The 19,441-nt window shown below is 42.7% G+C and overlaps 1 protein-coding gene across 5 annotated transcripts in view; it reads right to left on the bottom strand.

Annotated features, from left to right (window-relative positions):
• The window catches only part of ST6GAL2 (ST6 beta-galactoside alpha-2,6-sialyltransferase 2), a 250,821-nt gene that overhangs the window by 14,111 nt on the left and 217,269 nt on the right, over window positions 1-19,441 (bottom strand). For 4 of the 5 annotated variants that reach the window (XM_075130194.1, XM_048856754.2, XM_075130184.1 and 1 more), the window contains 4 exons: window positions 15,035-16,037; window positions 11,199-11,296; window positions 8,797-8,898; window positions 6,538-6,712 (listed from right to left, as the gene is read on the bottom strand). In XM_075130194.1, the coding sequence (XP_074986295.1) occupies window positions 6,538-6,712; window positions 8,797-8,898; window positions 11,199-11,296; window positions 15,035-16,037 (1,378 nt within the window). Of the gene's footprint in view, window positions 1-405; window positions 522-6,537; window positions 6,713-8,796; window positions 8,899-11,198; window positions 11,297-15,034; window positions 16,038-19,441 lie in introns of those variants that run through there. The other variant, XM_048856775.2, reaches the window with a different exon arrangement.

The raw sequence follows: 19,441 nt of genomic DNA, 5'->3' as shown, positions 1-19,441 counted from the left end.
TCTGGCTCATAGCAGTGCTTCAGTTAGTTAAAAAAGCAGTGGTATTCATTCCAAAGATTGCCTACCTCTCTCACAAACATCATAATGAAGCTCCCCCTCCCCACCCCTCCACCATCTGTTCAGTGCCTTTTTGCTACTGGCGAGGATACAATTGTGTGCTGTAAATGAAACACACCATTTTTCTAAACAAGGTGGTGTGTGTTCTTACTTTGTCTGTACTTCCATTTGCTTATTCCTCTTTTGTTATCTTTCCATTTACTCATTCCTCTTCTTCCATTCCTCTCTCTTTCATTCCTGCTGTTTTTTTCTCTCTAGTGATGCACCTCTGTCATGGTGTTGTGCCGTATCAAGCCAAAACTGGCACCTCTGTCTGCTTGTATGTTGTAAGTCTCACACTCTATGTTCTCTCTCTCTTTAGTGTCTCACTTTTCACTCAGAATAGCTTCATCTTTTGTGGTTCTTATAATGTGCAGTATCCAATGAATGCAACTTTTATCCCAGTAATATGTCTCATTGCATGGCTGAAAATTAAAAGACACTACTGAAGTGGTGCTGAAACCATGTTTTGTTATATTTCCATGATTACAGACATGGCGATCTTTGTATGCATTTCTTTTAAATGTGTGCACTGCTCGAAATTCATTATCATCCAGTCTGATTATGACAATCCATAACTATGTGTTACCTATCATTGATGGATGAAGCATGTGCCATTGCATAAATGGACAGGGTTTGTTGGTAAGCCCCAAAAGGCAGCATAAACTTTCTGTACTTTGGGTGACTAATCTTGGAGCAGTCAGCCCAATGGGGAATCATACCTATTCTCAAGGCTGCAGGAGTGGAGCTGTTTCACGCACAGGGAATGCATGTGGAAGTTTCCCACATCAGGATGTATAGTTATTTTGGCCCAGATCCACAAAAGGACCTAGGTGTTGCGATGTTCAGGATCTCCACATCTAACTTTTAGGAGTCTAGGAAAAAAAAACTCCCAGGAACAACATGGTAATTCAGAAAGCCTGGGTTAGGCACCTAGGGTCCCTGTACAATGAATGGGGAGAGACAGGCACGATGAATGTGATCCACAAACCCAGCACCCGAGGTTGGCAGCTTCTTAAGCCACCCAATGGTAGATGAGGGGATGTGTGCTAAGCCCTGCCACTCTCAGAGATAGGTGCCAAGGTGTAGGCACCTATCTCTGCTAGCGATCCATGAACTAGGGGGAGACAGGTGCTCCTCTGCCTCACTCGCATGCAGGGTCCAATCCAGTAGGTGTGCTCAGAGACCTACTAGATCTCCTTCCTTCTGCCTTTCCCCACCTCTGTTTTTGGCAGGAGGAGGAGCAGCTCTCTTATAACCTTAATCTCAGCGGTTAGAGCATTCGCACAGGATGGGGGAGACCCAGGTTTGATTTCCACCCCCAGGCATGAGGAAAAGAGATTGGAACTGCCACCTCTCAGGGGAGTGCCTGAACCACTGAGCTATGGAATAAACTGACGAATGGCTCCCTCAGTGTCTCCTTTGGAAGCTACTGCACTTTTAATTAAATAAATGAATAATTAAATATTAATTAGGCCAGAGAAAGAGAATGACTCTACAGCCTAGTGGTTAGAGCACTCACCTGAGAGGTGCTGATCTCTCTTCAAATCCTCTCTCCTCCTCAGGCAGAGGGGGGACTTGAACTGGTTGTCCCACATCCCAGATGAGTGCTCTAACCACTGGGCTAAAAATTATAATAGAGCTCCTCCTCCCCAGTTCTGTGTAAATCTACTGGATCAGGCCTTGCAGGAGTGCCGCCGCCCTCCCCCAAGTTCATGGATTGCTCTGAGGCTTATGGGGGAGATAGATGCCCTGACACCTGGAGGGAGGATGCATATGCTCAGAGTTAGAAACACATGTATCAAGGGAACTTTTACTGCAAACACGTAGGTGCCGAGTGAGTTTAGGTGCCTAAAGGGTTCGGCAGCCACAAGCAGGAATGCTGTGGCTCACAAAACAGGACTTTAGCACCTAAGTACCTTTGTGGATCTGGGCTCTTCGTCACAGCCATCTTTATGTTTTCCTCCTGGCTACCTCCCAGAAATGGGTGCCTTCCCTGAACTGACCCATAATGCCACTTACCTTTCCTTCTTCCAATCTCTCCTTGAGAACCAGTGCTTCTGAAATGCTAACATACAACTCACTAGCTAATCAAAGAGAGGTTGGAAGGCAGTTACAGCTATACTTTAATAAACATTTTTTCTTTCTATTTTAATATAAGGTACAAAACATGAAGATTAAAATTGTAGATATGTATGCATCCCCTCCAGCCTCTGTATGTGCTTACACTTAGTCTGTCAGCTGTTCAGGGCAGGAATTGTGTCTTCCTATATGTCTGAACAGTACCAAGCTCAATCTGGCTCTGATTTCAGTTGGGGCCTCTGGAAACTGCCAAAATATAAATAATTCCACATGTGTCTACCCACACTGGGGTGGGACACTGAGCTAAGTATGCAAAGTCAACCACTCCAAAGTTAGGAAATGCCAGAATTAAGATTGCCTGTGCAATCTCCCTCCCCCAACCCCCGCCACACACCCACCCTTGTGCATATACATTAGAATACAGTCTTTAATTACATGGTCACATATTATTATGTTCTTATGTATTTTTCCCACAGAGGCCCTGCCTCATTCAGTGTATAGGACAGAGCTGATCTGGGGATGAATCAGGGTTATGTAATAAAGTAAACTGTTGTCTGTAGGGCCCCTGGGCCTCATTTGTTGCAGAAGGTGGAAGGTGTGTATTACAGTTCCAGGTAACTGCACCCATATCTTCCCCCTCCCTCTCCATCGTCCACTCCTGGAGTGCTCAGTCAGGTCTCAGGTTGCCTGCCATCATCTGTCACTGGGTAGGGACCCTTGTCCCATTCTCTTCTGACTGGGAGTATTAAGGCTGCACAAGCCCCTGCCATCCACTGTGATATTCACAGCAAGCCAGTCTGCGTAGATTTGATTTTTTCAAAGGCTTATAACTTGGCCAAGTTTGGGCAGATTTTCATGAGGATGGTAAAGGAGACAGCCCTGACACAAAGGCTACTCCTCTGCCAAATTTCAAGTCCCCACTCCACAACATGGGAGCGCTAGAGCATTTCCAAAGGAAAGGTCACCAGAATTTTTGTTTAATGTAAAAAATGGAAAGTATTTTCTCCTCAGAAATAGGTGAACAGTTTTGGCTGGAGTTTTCCAAAACAATTTAGCCTGTCATGGAAAATTTCAGCCCAGATCGTTTAAATTTAGCAAAGTTATCAACATCTGAAAACAGGGCTTTATTATGGGAAGTGTTGGGGAACCTAATAATAGGTAGTGGTACCAGGAAGGCTGCAGAGCTCCTGAAGACTCCATACCATGGATGTACTTTTACCCAGGTCTGGGCTCAGAGTATGTACCCTTTGCAATGTACGAAATGTGGACAATACAGAGCAATCTCACTAGTAACATCACTAAAGATTTGCTATCCTGACTATTGTGCTAGGAAGGTTTTCAAGCTCAGCCAGCAAAAGGGCCACTTAGTGACCTTAACAATATGTGGGTGGGTCTATCCTTCTGTACAGTGTGGTCAGCTGGAATCTCTCTCTCTCTCTCACTGCATCCCCGGACTGTTTTCAGTTGTACGCCCCTTTCTCAGTATATAATAAATAGCTGGAAACCTGGTGAACCACCTCCAATGGGAGAATATCCAGAACATATGTGTTAAACAGGAGAGCGACATTCCCTCATTCCTTTGTTTAGTTAGATACAGATTATTATAACCATGTTAAGTAGAACTTTACTCCAGAAGTAATCCCAAGGACTTCAATAGGACTGCGATGAGTAACATGCTACACAATGTGAGTATGGATGACAGAATCTGTCCCTTTAGGAGAATATACAAGTGACAAGGGCTATGCATCTGTTTTAACTGTACAGCTGCAAATCTTGATTTAGAAAAAAGGCATTCTAATAAACTGATTTTAGGCATGCTTATTTTGGTTCAAGTTATAAATGCAGGCTTAGATTAAAAGGAAATAGGTCCCTCTACCTGTGGAAATTCATAAGTGCATTTTAGGCTACTATAAACAGCAGGATCTTTCTTAATTTGATGTTTTCATGCTAATAATGAGATTGTGCTAAGATAGTATGGGCATTTAATAAATCATTTCCTAGATGTCATCTGTAAAATAAGTTACTGTTATATTTTATAACAACTTTCATTTATCTAGTCCCTCTATTCAATCTGAATTATATTTGCTAGGGATATTCATCCCTAAATATGCTAATTTTTTAGATTTACAAACAAACAAGCAGTGCCGTGCAATTTAGATTACATGGCTATCATACCGTCCCTCTCATTTGTGTCTGTCAGCTTCAGTTCCAAACAGATATTTGCCACTTGAGTTGCTGATAGATAACCAATCTGAACACTAACATGTCCCATCAGATTTCTGCCAAATTGAATTACATTATTTATGCATTATCAGAGATCATCAGGATTGGAAGGGACCTCAGGAGATCATCTAGTCCAACCCCCTGCTCAAAGCAGGGCCAATCCCCAATTTTTGCTGCAGATTTCTAAATGGCTCCTTCAAGGATTGAACTCACAACCCTGGGTTTAGCAGGCCAATGCTCAAACCACCGACCTATCCCATTTATATCTACCACTGACAATACACAGTTGCTGTAGTATGCTCGCTTTCAGTTTAAACTACATTACATGTGCACTGTATAGGTATATATTCAATATGCTCTTAAATGTGAAATATCTATTTTGAAGAGCTTTCAAATGCACCTAATGGAATAGTAGCTAGATGACAAATAAGGCAATTAAGGCTCACAGTCGGTTTGTCCAATTATCTATTTTAGCATTTTATACTGCTGTCCAGAGTGCCCTTCATGTAATATCAACAGCAAAAGCAATGTCCTTAGTTAATTTCATGGAGTCTGGCACAGCTCCCTTTTTGGGGTTAAAAAACTGCAAGAGGTAAAGATGATGGTGTGGGGTTTTTTTTAAGGCTGATTTGTTTCTGACTGCATTTCTGATTTGCGTTTTTTGGGGCTTTTATTTTTTTTTTGTTTGGGGGGGTGTAGGCGTTTACAAGGTGGAACTTTTTTAATGTTTAAAAAAAAAAAGGTATTTTCTGCTAGCCTTGTTCTCAGAAATAGCCTAACAGTTTTGGCTGAAGTTTTCCACGACAGTTTAGCCTGTCATGGAAAATGTCTCAGTGTTGTCTCTCTTACAGTGCAAAGGTCTTTTCAGAGAGGACGTTTTTGCAGCATTCCTAAAGACAGATTCTGGATTGACAACTGGACTCTTCCTCTTCACCATTCCCAGGTTCAGCAGCTGTTATTTTATTTTATTTAAAAGTTTTCATTATTCTAGGAAAGATTTTGCTGAACAGTGAACTTTGAGCAATGCCCTGATATCATTTCCAGAATTCTTTGGCTCCAGCTTCCAAAAATTTCACGCTGGGAACTGGCAGCTTCACCATTCTGATGAACACAGCTCTTCTGGTGGATCATGACTGGACAGGTGATCTCGATCCTATGCCACTGAAAGCCTAAAAACTTTCACTAAGACCTTGAATTGGCTCTGGAATCCAATGGGAAATCACCAGAGGATGCAGAGCACTGGGGAGACATGGCTTTTCCTACCTGCTGTACTAGCTCAAGTATCCAGGTAATCTTCATCTTCAGCCCCAGTATTTTCTGACTGTGATAAACACATGGATCACTATGGTTAGACCCTTATCCGTGGAGGGAAGGGTAAAGTCTCAAACCAGAGGTGGAAGGCAACCTTTGCTGAACTGTTGTTATCTGTGTATCCACTAGTAGTGATGAATCCTGTCAGATCTTGAGACTTCATAATGCACTGCTTACATGTATCCCTACATGTTAGTGATACGCATCTACCAGGCATTGACAGTCACACAACAGGAAATGTGACCTCTGGGCCAAATCATCCCTTCTTCAGGGAAATATTATGGAAGGGCCAAGAAACTAAGTTGAAATTCTGTCCCTCCTAGTGTAAGGGGAGGGTGGCATGCACTAGCTACTCTGAGGCTGGAGTAGTACCACAGAGCCCTGCCTGGGCAAGAAGACTCCTCCTCCCCCGTCGTTTGTGGAGGAAGCATGCAGCTTGACTGGTTGGTTTAAGATTTTAAAACTTTACAATGGACAGTAATAGCCCAATAGGAATTTCAATGTATCTATAACCTGCGGTGGACTTTAGCTGTAAGTAAAAGTAATAGTTTTGTTTCACACAAACCCCCCGTATATCTCACTGCAAAACTCCATACACTTGAGCATTTCATAAACTATTGATTTAAGGGTCAAGAACCCATAACATTCACAGTGAGTCACCCTGTTCTTTTATACCATGTTTCCCATGCTGTGTATTTTAATTGGTCATTGTCATTATACTAGCACAATAAATAATGAATGAAAACAGGCCTGATTATGAGGAGTGTATCTATTTAACCATTATTTAGATAACATGTCTTTTAGGGCATTGCTAGACACACCTACCAATGAAACCTGATGAAGGTGGGTTGGGCTGTATCTTCTCTTTAGTGTTCTCCTGAATGATGTCCCAGAGCTGCCATATAAACTTGGGATGGAGGATGTAAAACGGCTGGTTTGGATTCCTCCTGCGATGCTGCACGTAAGGCGTGAACAGGTTATAGTCTGGCTTCTTAAACCACTGCGGGGGGTGGAGGGAAAAAAACAAAAGTGAGAAACTGATCAGTCCTAGGGTGCTTCTCAATACACACTAAACAGTATATAAAATACAACACCATTAATGATCTGGAGGATGGCGTGGATTGCACCCTCAGCAAGTTTGCAGATAACACTAAACTGGGAGGAGAGGTAGATACGCTGAAGGGTAGGGATAGGAGACAGAGGGACCTAGACAAATTAGAGGATTGGGCCAAAAGAAATCTGATGAGGTTCAACAAGGACAAGTGCAGAGTCCTGCACTTAGGACGGAAGAATCCCATGCACCATTACAGACTAGGGACCGAATGGCTAGGCAGCAGTTCTGCAGAAAAGGACCTCGGGGTTACAGTGGACGAGAAGCTGGATATGAGTCAACAGTGTGTCTTTGTTGCCAAGAAGGCCAATGGCATTTTGGGATGTATAAGTAGGGGCATTACCAGCAGATCGAGGGATGTGATCGTTCCCCTCTATTTGACATTGGTGAGGCCTCATCAGTTTTGCGCCCCACACTACAAGAAGGATGTGGAAAAATTGGAAAAGGTCCAGCGGAGGGCAACAAAAATGATTAGGGGACTGGAACACATGACTTCTGAGGAGAGGCTGAGGGAACTGGGATTGTTTAGTCTGCAGAAGAGAAGAATGAGGGGAGATTTGATAGTTGCTTTCAACTACCTGAAAGGGGGTTCCAAAGAGGATGGATCTAGACTGTTCTCAGTGGTAGCAGATGACAGAACGAGGAGTAATGGTCTCAAGTTGCAGTGGGGGAGGTTTAAGTTGGATATTAGGAAAAACTTTTTCACTATGAGGGTGGTGAACCACTGGAATGCGTTACCTAGGGAGGTGGTGGAATCTCTTTCCTTTGAAGTTTTTAAGGTCAGGCTTGACAAAACCCTGGCTGGGATGATTTAGTTGGGGATTGGTCCTGCTTTGAGCAGGGGGTTGGACTAGATGACCTCCTGAGGTCCCTTCCAACCCTGATATTCTATGATTCTATGACCAGCAGCTCTGTGTTGGCACTAAAGTACGAAAGCACAGTCACCAAGCTGGCCTGGGTTGCTGGACATTTTCTTAGTGAGCCAGTCCTGAACTTGGGCTGCTCTGCTCCCTTCTACATGCATGTGCTCCCAATATGCAATTCACTCCAGTGCATAGAATCAACACAAGGCCTATGCACCATTCACAAACCCGTGTTAAGTAATTAATTAGGGGTTAAATAGGTTTAGTGGAGAGAATTTCATTCCAAAACATCACATCGCTACAGCACCTCTCTGTCCCCACCAGCTGCAGCAGCTCCTGGAGGAGGCTGGAAGCACTCTGTCAGCTGCACTAAAGGGGGTTCACCTGATGAAACAGGCACACTTATCTCCAGCTGCAGTATGCTCAGCTCTATGGCTTCCCTGGGCTCCCACTGCTAATAGCCTCCTTTTCTACAGAGCCCCTCCAGAGACTGCAAGATGGATTTTTGGGGGGTGATGGTGACTGGAAACAAAGGGATTTGGCAGAGGAGGGCACTAGCAAATTAATTTGGAAGTCTGGGGACTTGTGAATAAATATATATGGGGGTGTGCTTGAGGGCAATGGATTTGGAAGAGACTAGGGAAGTGTATTATGTATTTTTATTTAAGTGTAGGGTTTTTGTGGTGGGACATAGGGGAAGATGGAAAATACAGATGTGATGATTTACCTTAGCTCATGGCCCTCCACAAAAATCCAGCACTTTCCCTACCTGCCACACACAGCAATTTCTCCCATATTTATTATCTAACTCTCATTTTGAATACACAAAACAGTAAAACCTCACCCCAACTCCCTACCAATCCATCTGTCCTCAGTATCTCTTAAAATAAGTAGTCTGCTCAGGTAGAAGTGAGGGCCATTCAAAAGACTGCCCAGTGAATATATATCTCCATATAGAAATGGTGTGCTTAGTTATAAGTACCACATTAAAATCTTGAGATCATTGAACTGACCGGTAGCTATGAGCTGTAGAATCAAACTATTCATTGCAAGTAACTTTGTCCACTGTTTTCAGCTGGTTGGGAGGAAATGAGCAAACTGAGGACTTACCACATTCAGATTTGCAGAGTAAGGAGCAGGATCCCAGGCCACTAAAACAACATCTTTATATAATGAGCTGTCAATGAAGTGATGGTTTGGATTGGTGAGAATCTGCAAAGAAACACACACACAAATGTTTTCAATGAAACCTGAGCAACATGAATCCTCTCTCTACAAAAGACCATGCAAAAGAATAGCACTAGTAAATGCAAACGTGTACCAGAGTGAAGTCCAGGAACTCTATGAGCATCAAGCTTTTTGAAACACGGCACATCAGTGGCAACACAGATACACATCCATGTTGTTGTTGGATGCTCAACAAGCCAACAAAAATGGTGGGGGAGGGGGAAAAGGGGGGTTATCATCAACCTTTTCTTGCTAAGGCTAAATGCAAGGGGTTTGGGTTTTTTTAAACACGTAAAAAGACCTGAGCCCACAGGAAGTACAAAAAGAATAATCAACTTCCCCAAGGCCTTCTCATCCCCCTCCACAGCTTCAGATGCTCCTAGTTATCTGGTGGCCCTGTGGATACTCATAGGGTGTGTGTCCAGAAAACAGTCAGGAGTTCCTCTCTGAAATAAAAGCTTCCCTCAGGCACTTGTGCTACTTGAACCTTCAGTGAACTTTTATCAATTTTACATGTTAAGAGTTTCACCGTAAGCAGCACTCGTGCGTGTGTGAAGATTCAGTTCACTGAATTACAACTGTGTCCACAGTGGATCACCAGTAAGGAACATGTTACAGGCCCACCCAGAAGCCCACCAGTTGTGTGTGGACATAGCTATGTATTTTGGAAATTTAAAATTAAAGTATTACTAGCCCAAACTGTACATCGGAACCTTTTCTTGGGGAGCCAGCAACTTTCACAGAGAGATGTGATTCCAGGATTCTACTTTGGAGTTCTGTTGTTTTTAGCTTAAATAATACAACTCAGATCCACTGCTGTCAATTGCCCTTCTGTTTCTCTCCAATACATCTTCTCCCTAATCCTTCTAGCCCACTGTGGCTTTCCTTTCATTCCTCTTGGCCCATCCTTTCCCTGAGCTGCTATTCCTTTGGCTCCTAAGCAGATCTTACTGATCCCTGGGTCATCCAAACCCAGGGAGGATTGGGAAGAATGATTTCAACAGTGATTAAAACAGCATTAATTTGGCTCCAGCTGTTTTATTAATGTGAATTCCAGACAAATGAATTCAAAACTAATTGTCATTTCCCTTTAGATTTCAATGAGCCATATTTCCTTGAGAAAAATAATTTTATTGCCATAGCAGTATTTTCCCTACCACAAACTTTGAGCTTAGATGACTTTTCATCAGGTTTCTACAATACCAGAAAAATCAGTCCAAACCACCACAGTATCCCTAACCTCCCATTTCTATGGGTAGTGCTTTTTTAAAATACTGTGAACACTTGTCTTCAGAGTATAAGCTTATTAAGGCAGAGATCATGTCCTCTTTTAAGTTTGCTCAGCACCTACCACATTGGGGGCACTGCTAAAAACAAATAGTTAAGAAAAGGAATAATTTAACAGTAATGCTACTAAATTGAATTATGCAAGGTTTGCTATGACACAATTTTGAAAATGCAATAATAATAATAATTAAAATTTATATAGCATGTTTTATGTTCAAAACACTGTAAGGGCACTAACTAATTAAATCCTCACAATCCCCAGATGGGGAAACTGAAAGGAGAAAATGAAGTGGTTTGTCCAAGGCCAGAGCTTAGGAAATCAGTTTTAGCAGTTTTTGAAAATTGAAAAAAATACTTCAACCACAAGATGTCACTACAGCTCAACAAATGTTAACCTGTGTGGAGGAAAACTTTTTTCTGGTTATTTGAGGAAGTTCAGCTCAGATGCATTGTTTAGTTTTCACTGAGGTTTCTGTATTTTGTATACATTTCCAACTGGACTTACAAAGAGGTGCAGTGACTTGGCCTAGGTCATGCTCCAAGACAGCTCACTCCCAGGAAAAGGTGGGGTGGCGGTTTGTAATGGAAGATAGGGGAGTTCCAGGAGCCATGCTCCTACGGGATCAGGGGGACCCAGAAGCAGTATGCAGGCACAAATCCTCTGCAGTGATGACTCTGCCTTAAGCAGGTACCCTGAAATCTCCAGGCTTCATCCAAAACTTTGCAAACCCATCCTTGATTTCTTTGTCTCGGGGAACTCTGTGATTCCAGACTCATCAAGTTTCCTGCCACTATGCAAGAATACCCTGTAGGGGAGAACTGACCCTGAATGTTTCATCAGTTCTACATCATGGTTATGTCATTGGTGTGAATCACTAGTTGCTCACCAGATTATCCAACCATCTTTGTCCTTAAAATGTTTGATTTCTAAGATGTTAATTAAGCAATGTTATATTGTATAGAAATAATAAACACATGAGTTCACAAAAGATTCTGACCTGAGAGTTAATGATGCGCATGGTCGTTTTATTTCCAACATCTTTTTCATAGCCACGTGTAGGAGCAGAATTAAATCTCAGAACTACATCATGAGAATCTAAGGGCACAAAAGGGCTACATTTATATATTTCTTAGTAAGATAAAACAATCTAATTTCAAGGAAAATGGATTTGTAAATATTCCTAATCCTGGTATTCAGAGGATAAATATTCTACCATGAGGCAAAGCCAAAATCCTCTTTATCTGCCATATGTTACTACAATTGTTCAAATCCACTGGAAAAATACAGAACAATCCAATACTAATTTAACTTGCAATGCATATGCAGTGTAGTTGCAGCCATGTCATACCTTGCCCACCTTGTCTCTTGCATTATATACAGATTTACCCTCACTGGATAAAATTAGGATGGAAAGGTCCTCACAACTTTGCATATTATTTCTACTGCAATATATTAAAACAAATACTTCATGCAAAGATGCGTTAAACTAGGTCAGTATGCAGCTGTGTAATGATCATCACTGCTTAGATACAGAGGTCTATAATAGGCTTATATTTTATAAAGCAGAATTCTGTCCTCCAAACCTGCAAATCCAACCTCATTCCCCAAATCAGTGCAGCTCTTGTGGAATCTGTGGGTGGGCAGAGCTGTCAGCACACAGGCCCTATTCCTCCACAGCAACTTTAGGGCCCTCTCTGGCTTCCCGGACCCTGGGCTCCAATAGGGCTGCACTGCTAGGGCTTTCACACAAACTGGAGTCGTGTAATTAGGAAGAGGAGCTCTGTATAAGAGACAACTGACTTTGGCCCCAATTCAGCAAAGTGGTCAACCATATGCTTCTCTTTAAGCACATGCTTAAGTCCTGTTGACTTCAGTTTAAGCACTTTGCTGGACTGAAGCTTGCATCAGTATTGTCTTTGTGAGTATTCCCTCCTGCTTATGTAGATTTCAGAAGAGGTTGGAAGGGGGTGCAGAGGAACTATAAGAAAGGGGGTTAGTGAGAATGGCACTTCCACTACAGACAGTACTCTCCTGCTTTCTTACAAGTTTTGTCCCTAGGCCTATGGAGAGAGAGAGGATGATCTAGGCCAAAGCATGTTACCCACCTCTTCTCATATGACAATTTAACTGATGAGTACAATGAGTTACTATAACAGTTATTAATTTAACTATATTTAAAATGCACCCATCCATAGCTCTGGGCACAGCTACAAAATCATTCAAAATGGAGCCCAGCATTTACTTTGCACGCCAGTCCCACCCAAACGGACTCTCCCCTCTTCACCCAGGCCCTCTGCCTGGAAAAACAGTGGAGAGCTACTGCAATGCAACACATCCCAACTCTGAGGTCAATTGAGCTACTTGTGTGAATGTGAGATTCGGGACTGAGCCCTGCAAATCTGCAAGGTGCTGAGCACTTCAGCTCCTTCTGGTACCAAGCAGGGAGGGGAGGCTTCTTGTACATCCCTGTGCGCCATGTAATTGCCTCACATAATCTGGCTCTAAAGATCTTGGCCCCTTCCACCTAAACATAAGTGACCTGATTTTTTCCCCCAGAAACATCAATGGGAGCTGCAGGCTCAGCACGTCTGAAAATTAAGCCCCTTATATTTAGGTGCCTAAATATGGATTTTAGGACCCTAACTTTAGGTGTCCAGATTTGAAAGTTTTGACCACAATCTTGTGACAAGGGGAGTTATATAGTTCACTGTGTGTTTGTTAACACATTTTAGCACAGCGTCTTAAAACTTCCAACATCCACTAGTGCTGGCTTTTATATCATGTGTAAAAACCTTTTCTTTTAAAAGAAAAGTAAACTGGGGTGCAGTTTAACACTTACATTAGCTGCTTTTAAGAGAAGTGATTTTAAACCTTGTGAAGTATTTTGAGGTATTCAGGATAAAGCTATAAAATGACTGACTGCTGTTCACATGTTAAGGGGAAAATAAAACCTCCCCATGACTTCACAACAGACTGTGATGCTGCCAAAACAGTTGTGTTTCCATTAAATAACATGACCTGCAATGCAAGTATTTACAGTTGCAACATCGATCTTCTTTCAAAAACACCTATGATGAGAGTGCAAAAAGCAAATTAAAGTCTGTGACAGCATTTCTAATAGGAACACAGAAGAGGGAGCTAAAGGGCTACTAATAAAAAGTCCCTGTGATCCTCTGTTATCAATTTTTTACTTCTGGAAAGGTATCTAGTTACAACCCTGATATGCGTATCACAAACTACGAGAAGGCGCATGCAACCTGGAGCTGCACCCCACGTCCTCCAATCAGCAGATCTCTCCCTTTCTAGATGGCCTCTCTTCGGGATTGAAAATCTGTGCCTCAGGAAGGAGAAGCTTGGGGGCAGAAGGGCTGATGGCAGGGCCAGCATCACAGTTCTACCACACGCTATGTGTGCAGCGTGTTATATCCCCCACCCTGACTCCAGTGGAGCATTTCCAAATAGCTGGAGTGGGCATTAGAGCTGGTGCAGCAGAACAGAGGCCTTGCATGGGTGGCTCTAGCATTCAGCAGATCCCCAAAGACATACAGGTTCTGTGATCAAGCACTCCGCTAAGCCCTGACTGCCTGACAGAAAGTTCTGGAGCAGGCTTCTGAGGGGAACCTTAATTTTCATTCCCCCGTTCCTTCCCCACAGGCTTTTCCGATAGAGGGGTTTGAAATGTTAGACGAAGGCCTTATTAATGGTGGCATTTCAAACCTGTAACTTTTATTAGGACTCTTCCACGCAGGAGAGACACATCAGGTGAACATTCCCAATTAAACTGAAGGCTCCACAAGAATATGGAGTGAGTGGCATGAGGCTGCCATGACCAGAATAGTTATGAGGGAATGCTTAGTGCCATGGAGTCAAACGGGCACTAAAGGCACCACAATGTCAGGGTGAGCACCCAATACCACACCGAAAATACCTGTGCTGGTTTGAGACTCTGACACTAAAGGATTTTGCTTCATTTCAGTGACAGCACACAGTGGGAGGAAGGAATTGTTGAGCTATTTCACCTCAGAGGTTTCTAAATCAGTGGGACTTCTCATGAAATTGGGGGTTGCTCAGTTTTGATTTTAGCTGCAGGCTGGCAGGGCACTTGTGCTGTGCTGGAGGCCAAGTAGAGTAGTTTAATAATGACAGCGGTTCTAATAGATCACAGAGATTTAAGGGAAACCCGTGGCAAAGAGACAAAGCAGTAAGATGAAGCAGATACGAGGATGAGAAATCCTGGATGATGGGAGGAATTATTAGTGTACATTCAAAGATTTCTATAGAAAGTTGGGACAGATAATTCTTTGTCCTCCAGAAGCAATTGGAGGAAATTTGATGCATACATTTCTTCCTTCTCTCGATCCTTTTAACATACTATGATTATGTCACATCAGTAAAGAAATCCTAAGACAACAAACAAAACAAAAGCTTTTCCTTACACTGTACTAATGTATAGACAGAAATACAATGAATCTTTTAAAAATGAAAGCCCGAGAATAAATCTAACCTGTTAAGGAAGTAAACATACATCATACCAATATGTAAAACTGTCACTGTTCTATTAAACTCAATGCATTCTTTGTGACCCAATCCATAATAAAATAAATAAAATGTCACCCTCTTAAAATGAGTGACTACCATGGGCCTGATCTTCTCTCAGTTATACTGGTTTCATACAGGAGTACTCCACTGAAGTCTATGGAGTTATATAGATGTAAAGCTGGGGAGAGAGAAGAACAAGGATCATCAGGCCTATCCCTGAAAAAGGATGGACCCTTTGATAGATGAACACACACACAACACACACACTTATGAGTGAGAAGCATTTTCACCCACCTATTTCATCCCCTAGAGAAGAGTTCAGTATTGCACCAGCAGACATAACTACGGCACAGCTTCCGAAGCCATGTGGATACAGTTTGCCCAGTGGAATTTGAGGAACGTGCTTTTCCCATCCAAGAGCTGAAAAGGGGGCCTCCTTGCCATCTATTGTTTTCACATGCACCCTGTCCTTGAGCTCACAGATGAGCTGGTCTCCTGTCAGTCTGGAGTTTCGTTTCCCTTTGAACCGCACCCCATGCTTGTTGGTGTTCAGATAGTCTTTCATAGCTTTCTGCAGACGAGGGTTCAGCATCTTGGAGGAGACATCCCCTTTCCAAAGCCTATAAAGGACGGATTTTGACATTGTGGAATATAACCCATCCCAATCATCAGACTCATCAAACAGCTGGCTTCTCCTGTGTGTCGGGTTTCTTTTCTTTGTTCTTTTCTCATGGGTCCATTTTTCCTGTAAAACATTTTCCTTCTGATCATCCTCATTGGGAGAGATGAATTTCACTATCTCTTGAATGTTGCTGTGTTGCCGAGGCTGGCCAGCAGCAAATAAATAGTTGTCATCCCCTTGATAGAAAGCATTTTTTGATTTTCTCCCTATCTGGGAAGGAAAATACTCTTCTTCATTTTCAAAGCCATCTTCTAGATCAATCCACTTTTTAATGCTTCCGGTCCCCAAATTAAATGAATCTAAGAGCTCTTCGTTAAGAAGCACCTCGTTCCTATCTATGGTTTCGGAGGATGATGGGTCATGTATTGCTCCCATAATAACTCTCTGCTTGCCCTGAATGGGCATGAGCCTCTTCGTCTCAGTGTAAGAGAAGGAACTTGGAACTGGTTCAGCAGTGTTGCTATCTGTAAAATAGATGAAGATCACCAAGAAAAGGAGACCCCATGCAAATAGCCCAAACAGCATTAGTTGTTTCCATTGCTTCAAGTTAGGTTTCATGGCAATGCCTGTACCAACTCCTCTGTGCCTTGAAGTATTGGTGAAGGGGAATGAAACCTGAAAAAAATATCAAATATTAATCAAGAGCTGTTCTGAAAACAGAGAAAACGTAGAAGTATATTAACAAGTTCTGGCAGGAGTAGGCTCAGTGCATACACAGCAGCGTGGGAGTCTCAGGGGAAGAAACAAACATAGGCACTCAGGGACATCATATAGGTGACACACTTTGTCTCCATCCACATGGTGACAGCTGCTGGCTACAGAAGTCGTCTCTGGTGGCCAGTTTATAGAGCAACATTGGAACCTGCTTTGGAGGAGGTCATTTACTTGTCGGCTTCTGCTGTACCCAATACATCAAACTTAATAATGTGCATTATGGAGAAAGTCCAGCTCCCTCCTCTGTGGCCACGGAAGGTTATGTGCAGTCAAACCACTATGATTCTTCTGAATAAATGTCAAGGAGTTACGTAGACAGTACACACGGCCTCTACATGGCACAGAGCCTTGCTGTGCATAGGAGCTTGTGAGGGGAGGCTCATGGGCAGGCTGGGATAGGGCCTTATTCATTTACATGGGATACCTCCATTTTATATGGTTAAATTATGCAAGTGGATGTACACACCGCTGCAAGTTGTTCTACATACTATTCAGCAACATATTAGCCTCAGGCTGTGCTGTGGATAACTGTGTAACCTCAGCATGAATTTCAAATATGGATGGGTCTTACTGCAGACTGTGAGCCCAATTCTTCTCTCACACAGGTATAAATCAGAAATAACTCATGTGAAGTCAATGGTGTAACACTGGAGGAAAGCCAGCGCAAGTGAAAGGAGAATTAGGCCCACTACTCCTACAGAAACAGAAATCGGCTGCATGTAGCAATATGCTGGCAGCACATTTGTATTTTGAAGGACAAATTTCATTTGTCATAGAATAACATCGAGCACAAGGTACGTCTATTTCAGCGGTGTCACCTCATGCTTATACTACTACTCCTATGGCCTGATTATCCAGTGTTGCACTGGTTTTACATTGATGTATCGCTACTGAAATTTTCCTCAGCTGGTGTAAATTTGTGTTGCGTCATTGCACCATCTGAACCATCTTATCTGGCCCAATGGCTTTAAAACTGGTGTAGTCCAGCAGAAGATCAGGCCCTTTATATGCAAAACAACTGTCTTTTTCACATCCCCTGTACAACACATTCTGTGGTATTAGTGGAAAGAACACAGTGGATTTTTGTATGCCAAGAGTTAGCCAATTTCTAAAAGAGCGAACTTTTAGACAAGCCACTAAATATGCAGACAAATCGGACAAGCCACTAAATATGCAGCTCAAGGATAGCAACAGACTTTTTTTTTTAAAAAAAAAAATCAGGTATAGGCTCGGAAATTTGCACTTTACCCACAATGCTGGGATTGTGGAGGACTTTTAGGGACAAAATCCTGGAAAAATGAAGTAAAATTTGAGTGACAGGACTTTACTCCAAGGAAGATACATTGCAGGGCTGATGGCTTGTCACAGACATTGGGATGCTCTTTACCACTGAGCTGACCAGCAACAGAAGAGCATATTATGGCAGAGTGGGGCAGAGAATCGGCCCATACATCCAGGCACACATGGGGAGGATGCAGTAATGCAAGTGGGGCTTTGCAGATGCTAAGATCCGGGGGTGCCAATTACCCAAGTTAACAGTGTAGTAAAGCTATTTCCTGTTTTTCTAGTCTAGGCAAAGCCTTGAGCAGCAAAAGAGCAGCTGACTTGGGGCCTTACAAATGTCCAAGTAGAAACACAATATCACAGTGTCACAGCTGAGTGGCCAAGTTTCACTGCAAACAAACTTACTTCTAATACACAGAAGAAATTAATCAGTGTAACAATGAACAGATAATTCCCATGCGCTGCAAACACTCAGCTTGGGTTATACAAAACACTTGGAAAAATACCTATTATGCAGACTGACCCATTTCCTACTCCCCCACTCTGTCGGTGCAAGATGAGTCTCTTCAGTATGTTCACGAGCGCTGTTTCCACTTTTAAAAGACTCAAGGCTACTTCTGTCAGGAGACTGCTTACAGTATGATTGTTGTGTAACTTAGATCTGCACTGACGTTATTCTAACCTGCCCACTCAGCGTTCAAATGATTTGCATTTGTTAATCAGCATTCTTTGCCTGTCTGAACCACTCTCATCCCTTTTTATCATTTTCCCTGCTGGTTTCCATCCACCCTCTGCTTTTCAATGACTGCCTTCCGGACAGCACACATGATAAGTTACCCTTTGTTCATTCAGGTGTTCTTCTAGCTATACATTTCATGTTTGCAGTGTTGGTCCCAGAATATTAGAGAGATGAACGGTGGGTGAGATAATGTCTTTTATTGGTCCAACTTTGGTGAAAGAGACAAGCTTTAAGGCTTACACAGAGCTTTGCTTCCGGTCTCGGAGCTCTGTTTAAGATCAGACAGCTGTCTCACCAGTAGAAATTGGTCCAATAAAAGATACTACCTCACCCACTTTTTGTCTCTATACATTTCATGTAAGTTTCACAAAGGAAGTATCTTTCACAACCCTTCTAACAGTCCAGTTTTCAGAGGCTTAAGTCATTGAGGAAGAAGGCACTAACATTTTCCACTGATTTGTGAAACACATCTATTTAAAAATAATCCAGCATGAAATTTTACATATTTCTCATTTTCACTACATTTTATTACCAGAAGACTGTAAGAGGCAGAACAGTTTTGGTAGGCGTTGGCTTGTTTGTTTTTTGTCACGCAATGAATTTTTTTTCCAAAAAGCAATGGACATTTATACGGATGTATAGTTGTTAACAATGCAAACAGAAGTAGTGACAGATCAAGATTAAACCAGAAACCTTAGTAAAACATGAACAATTTACAGAACAACCTTTGGATGTATAAGATCCTTTGCAAAGTTTTTATCCCATGGAACAGGAGGTGAGGTCAGGCCACAAACATGAAGGATACCAGGGATCTCATGGACACCTGGGCCATCCAGGTGAGTCTCCGTGCTTCTTCACCAATTCTGGGCTTCCAATAAGGCCACATATACACCCCATTCCCCCACAGTTAGCATTGACTTCTGGCCACCACTACCCCAGTTAAAAGGGGAGCCACATGACACAAGTAATATAGCCCCAAGGAATATCTGCAAGTCCAGAGAGCCATCAGTCCGACCTAGCCCCCTCCACCAAGTATGCAGCTACCAACTCTCCACTCCTAGCAAATCCCCTCCCATCTCACAGATCCAGGCTTTGTGAGGTCTTGGGAAGGTAAGGAAGTAAGGCAGTGCAGATTTGTCCAGGACCCCTCCCTCCCCCACACACATTTTCCAGAGTAGAAGGGGTGGAACAGTCACACATGGAGGGGGTCTCTCTGTGAGCAGCTCTGAGGCTCATAACTGGGCCTGAATGATTTCTCTTGTTTTATTTTTGTTTCTTGAAA

This window comes from Caretta caretta, chromosome 1, assembly GCF_965140235.1.
Source record: "Caretta caretta isolate rCarCar2 chromosome 1, rCarCar1.hap1, whole genome shotgun sequence".
Taxonomy (NCBI): domain Eukaryota; kingdom Metazoa; phylum Chordata; order Testudines; family Cheloniidae; genus Caretta; species Caretta caretta.
The sequence above is the reverse complement of the archived record's forward strand: the minus strand, read 5'-3'. Positions and strand labels throughout refer to the sequence as shown.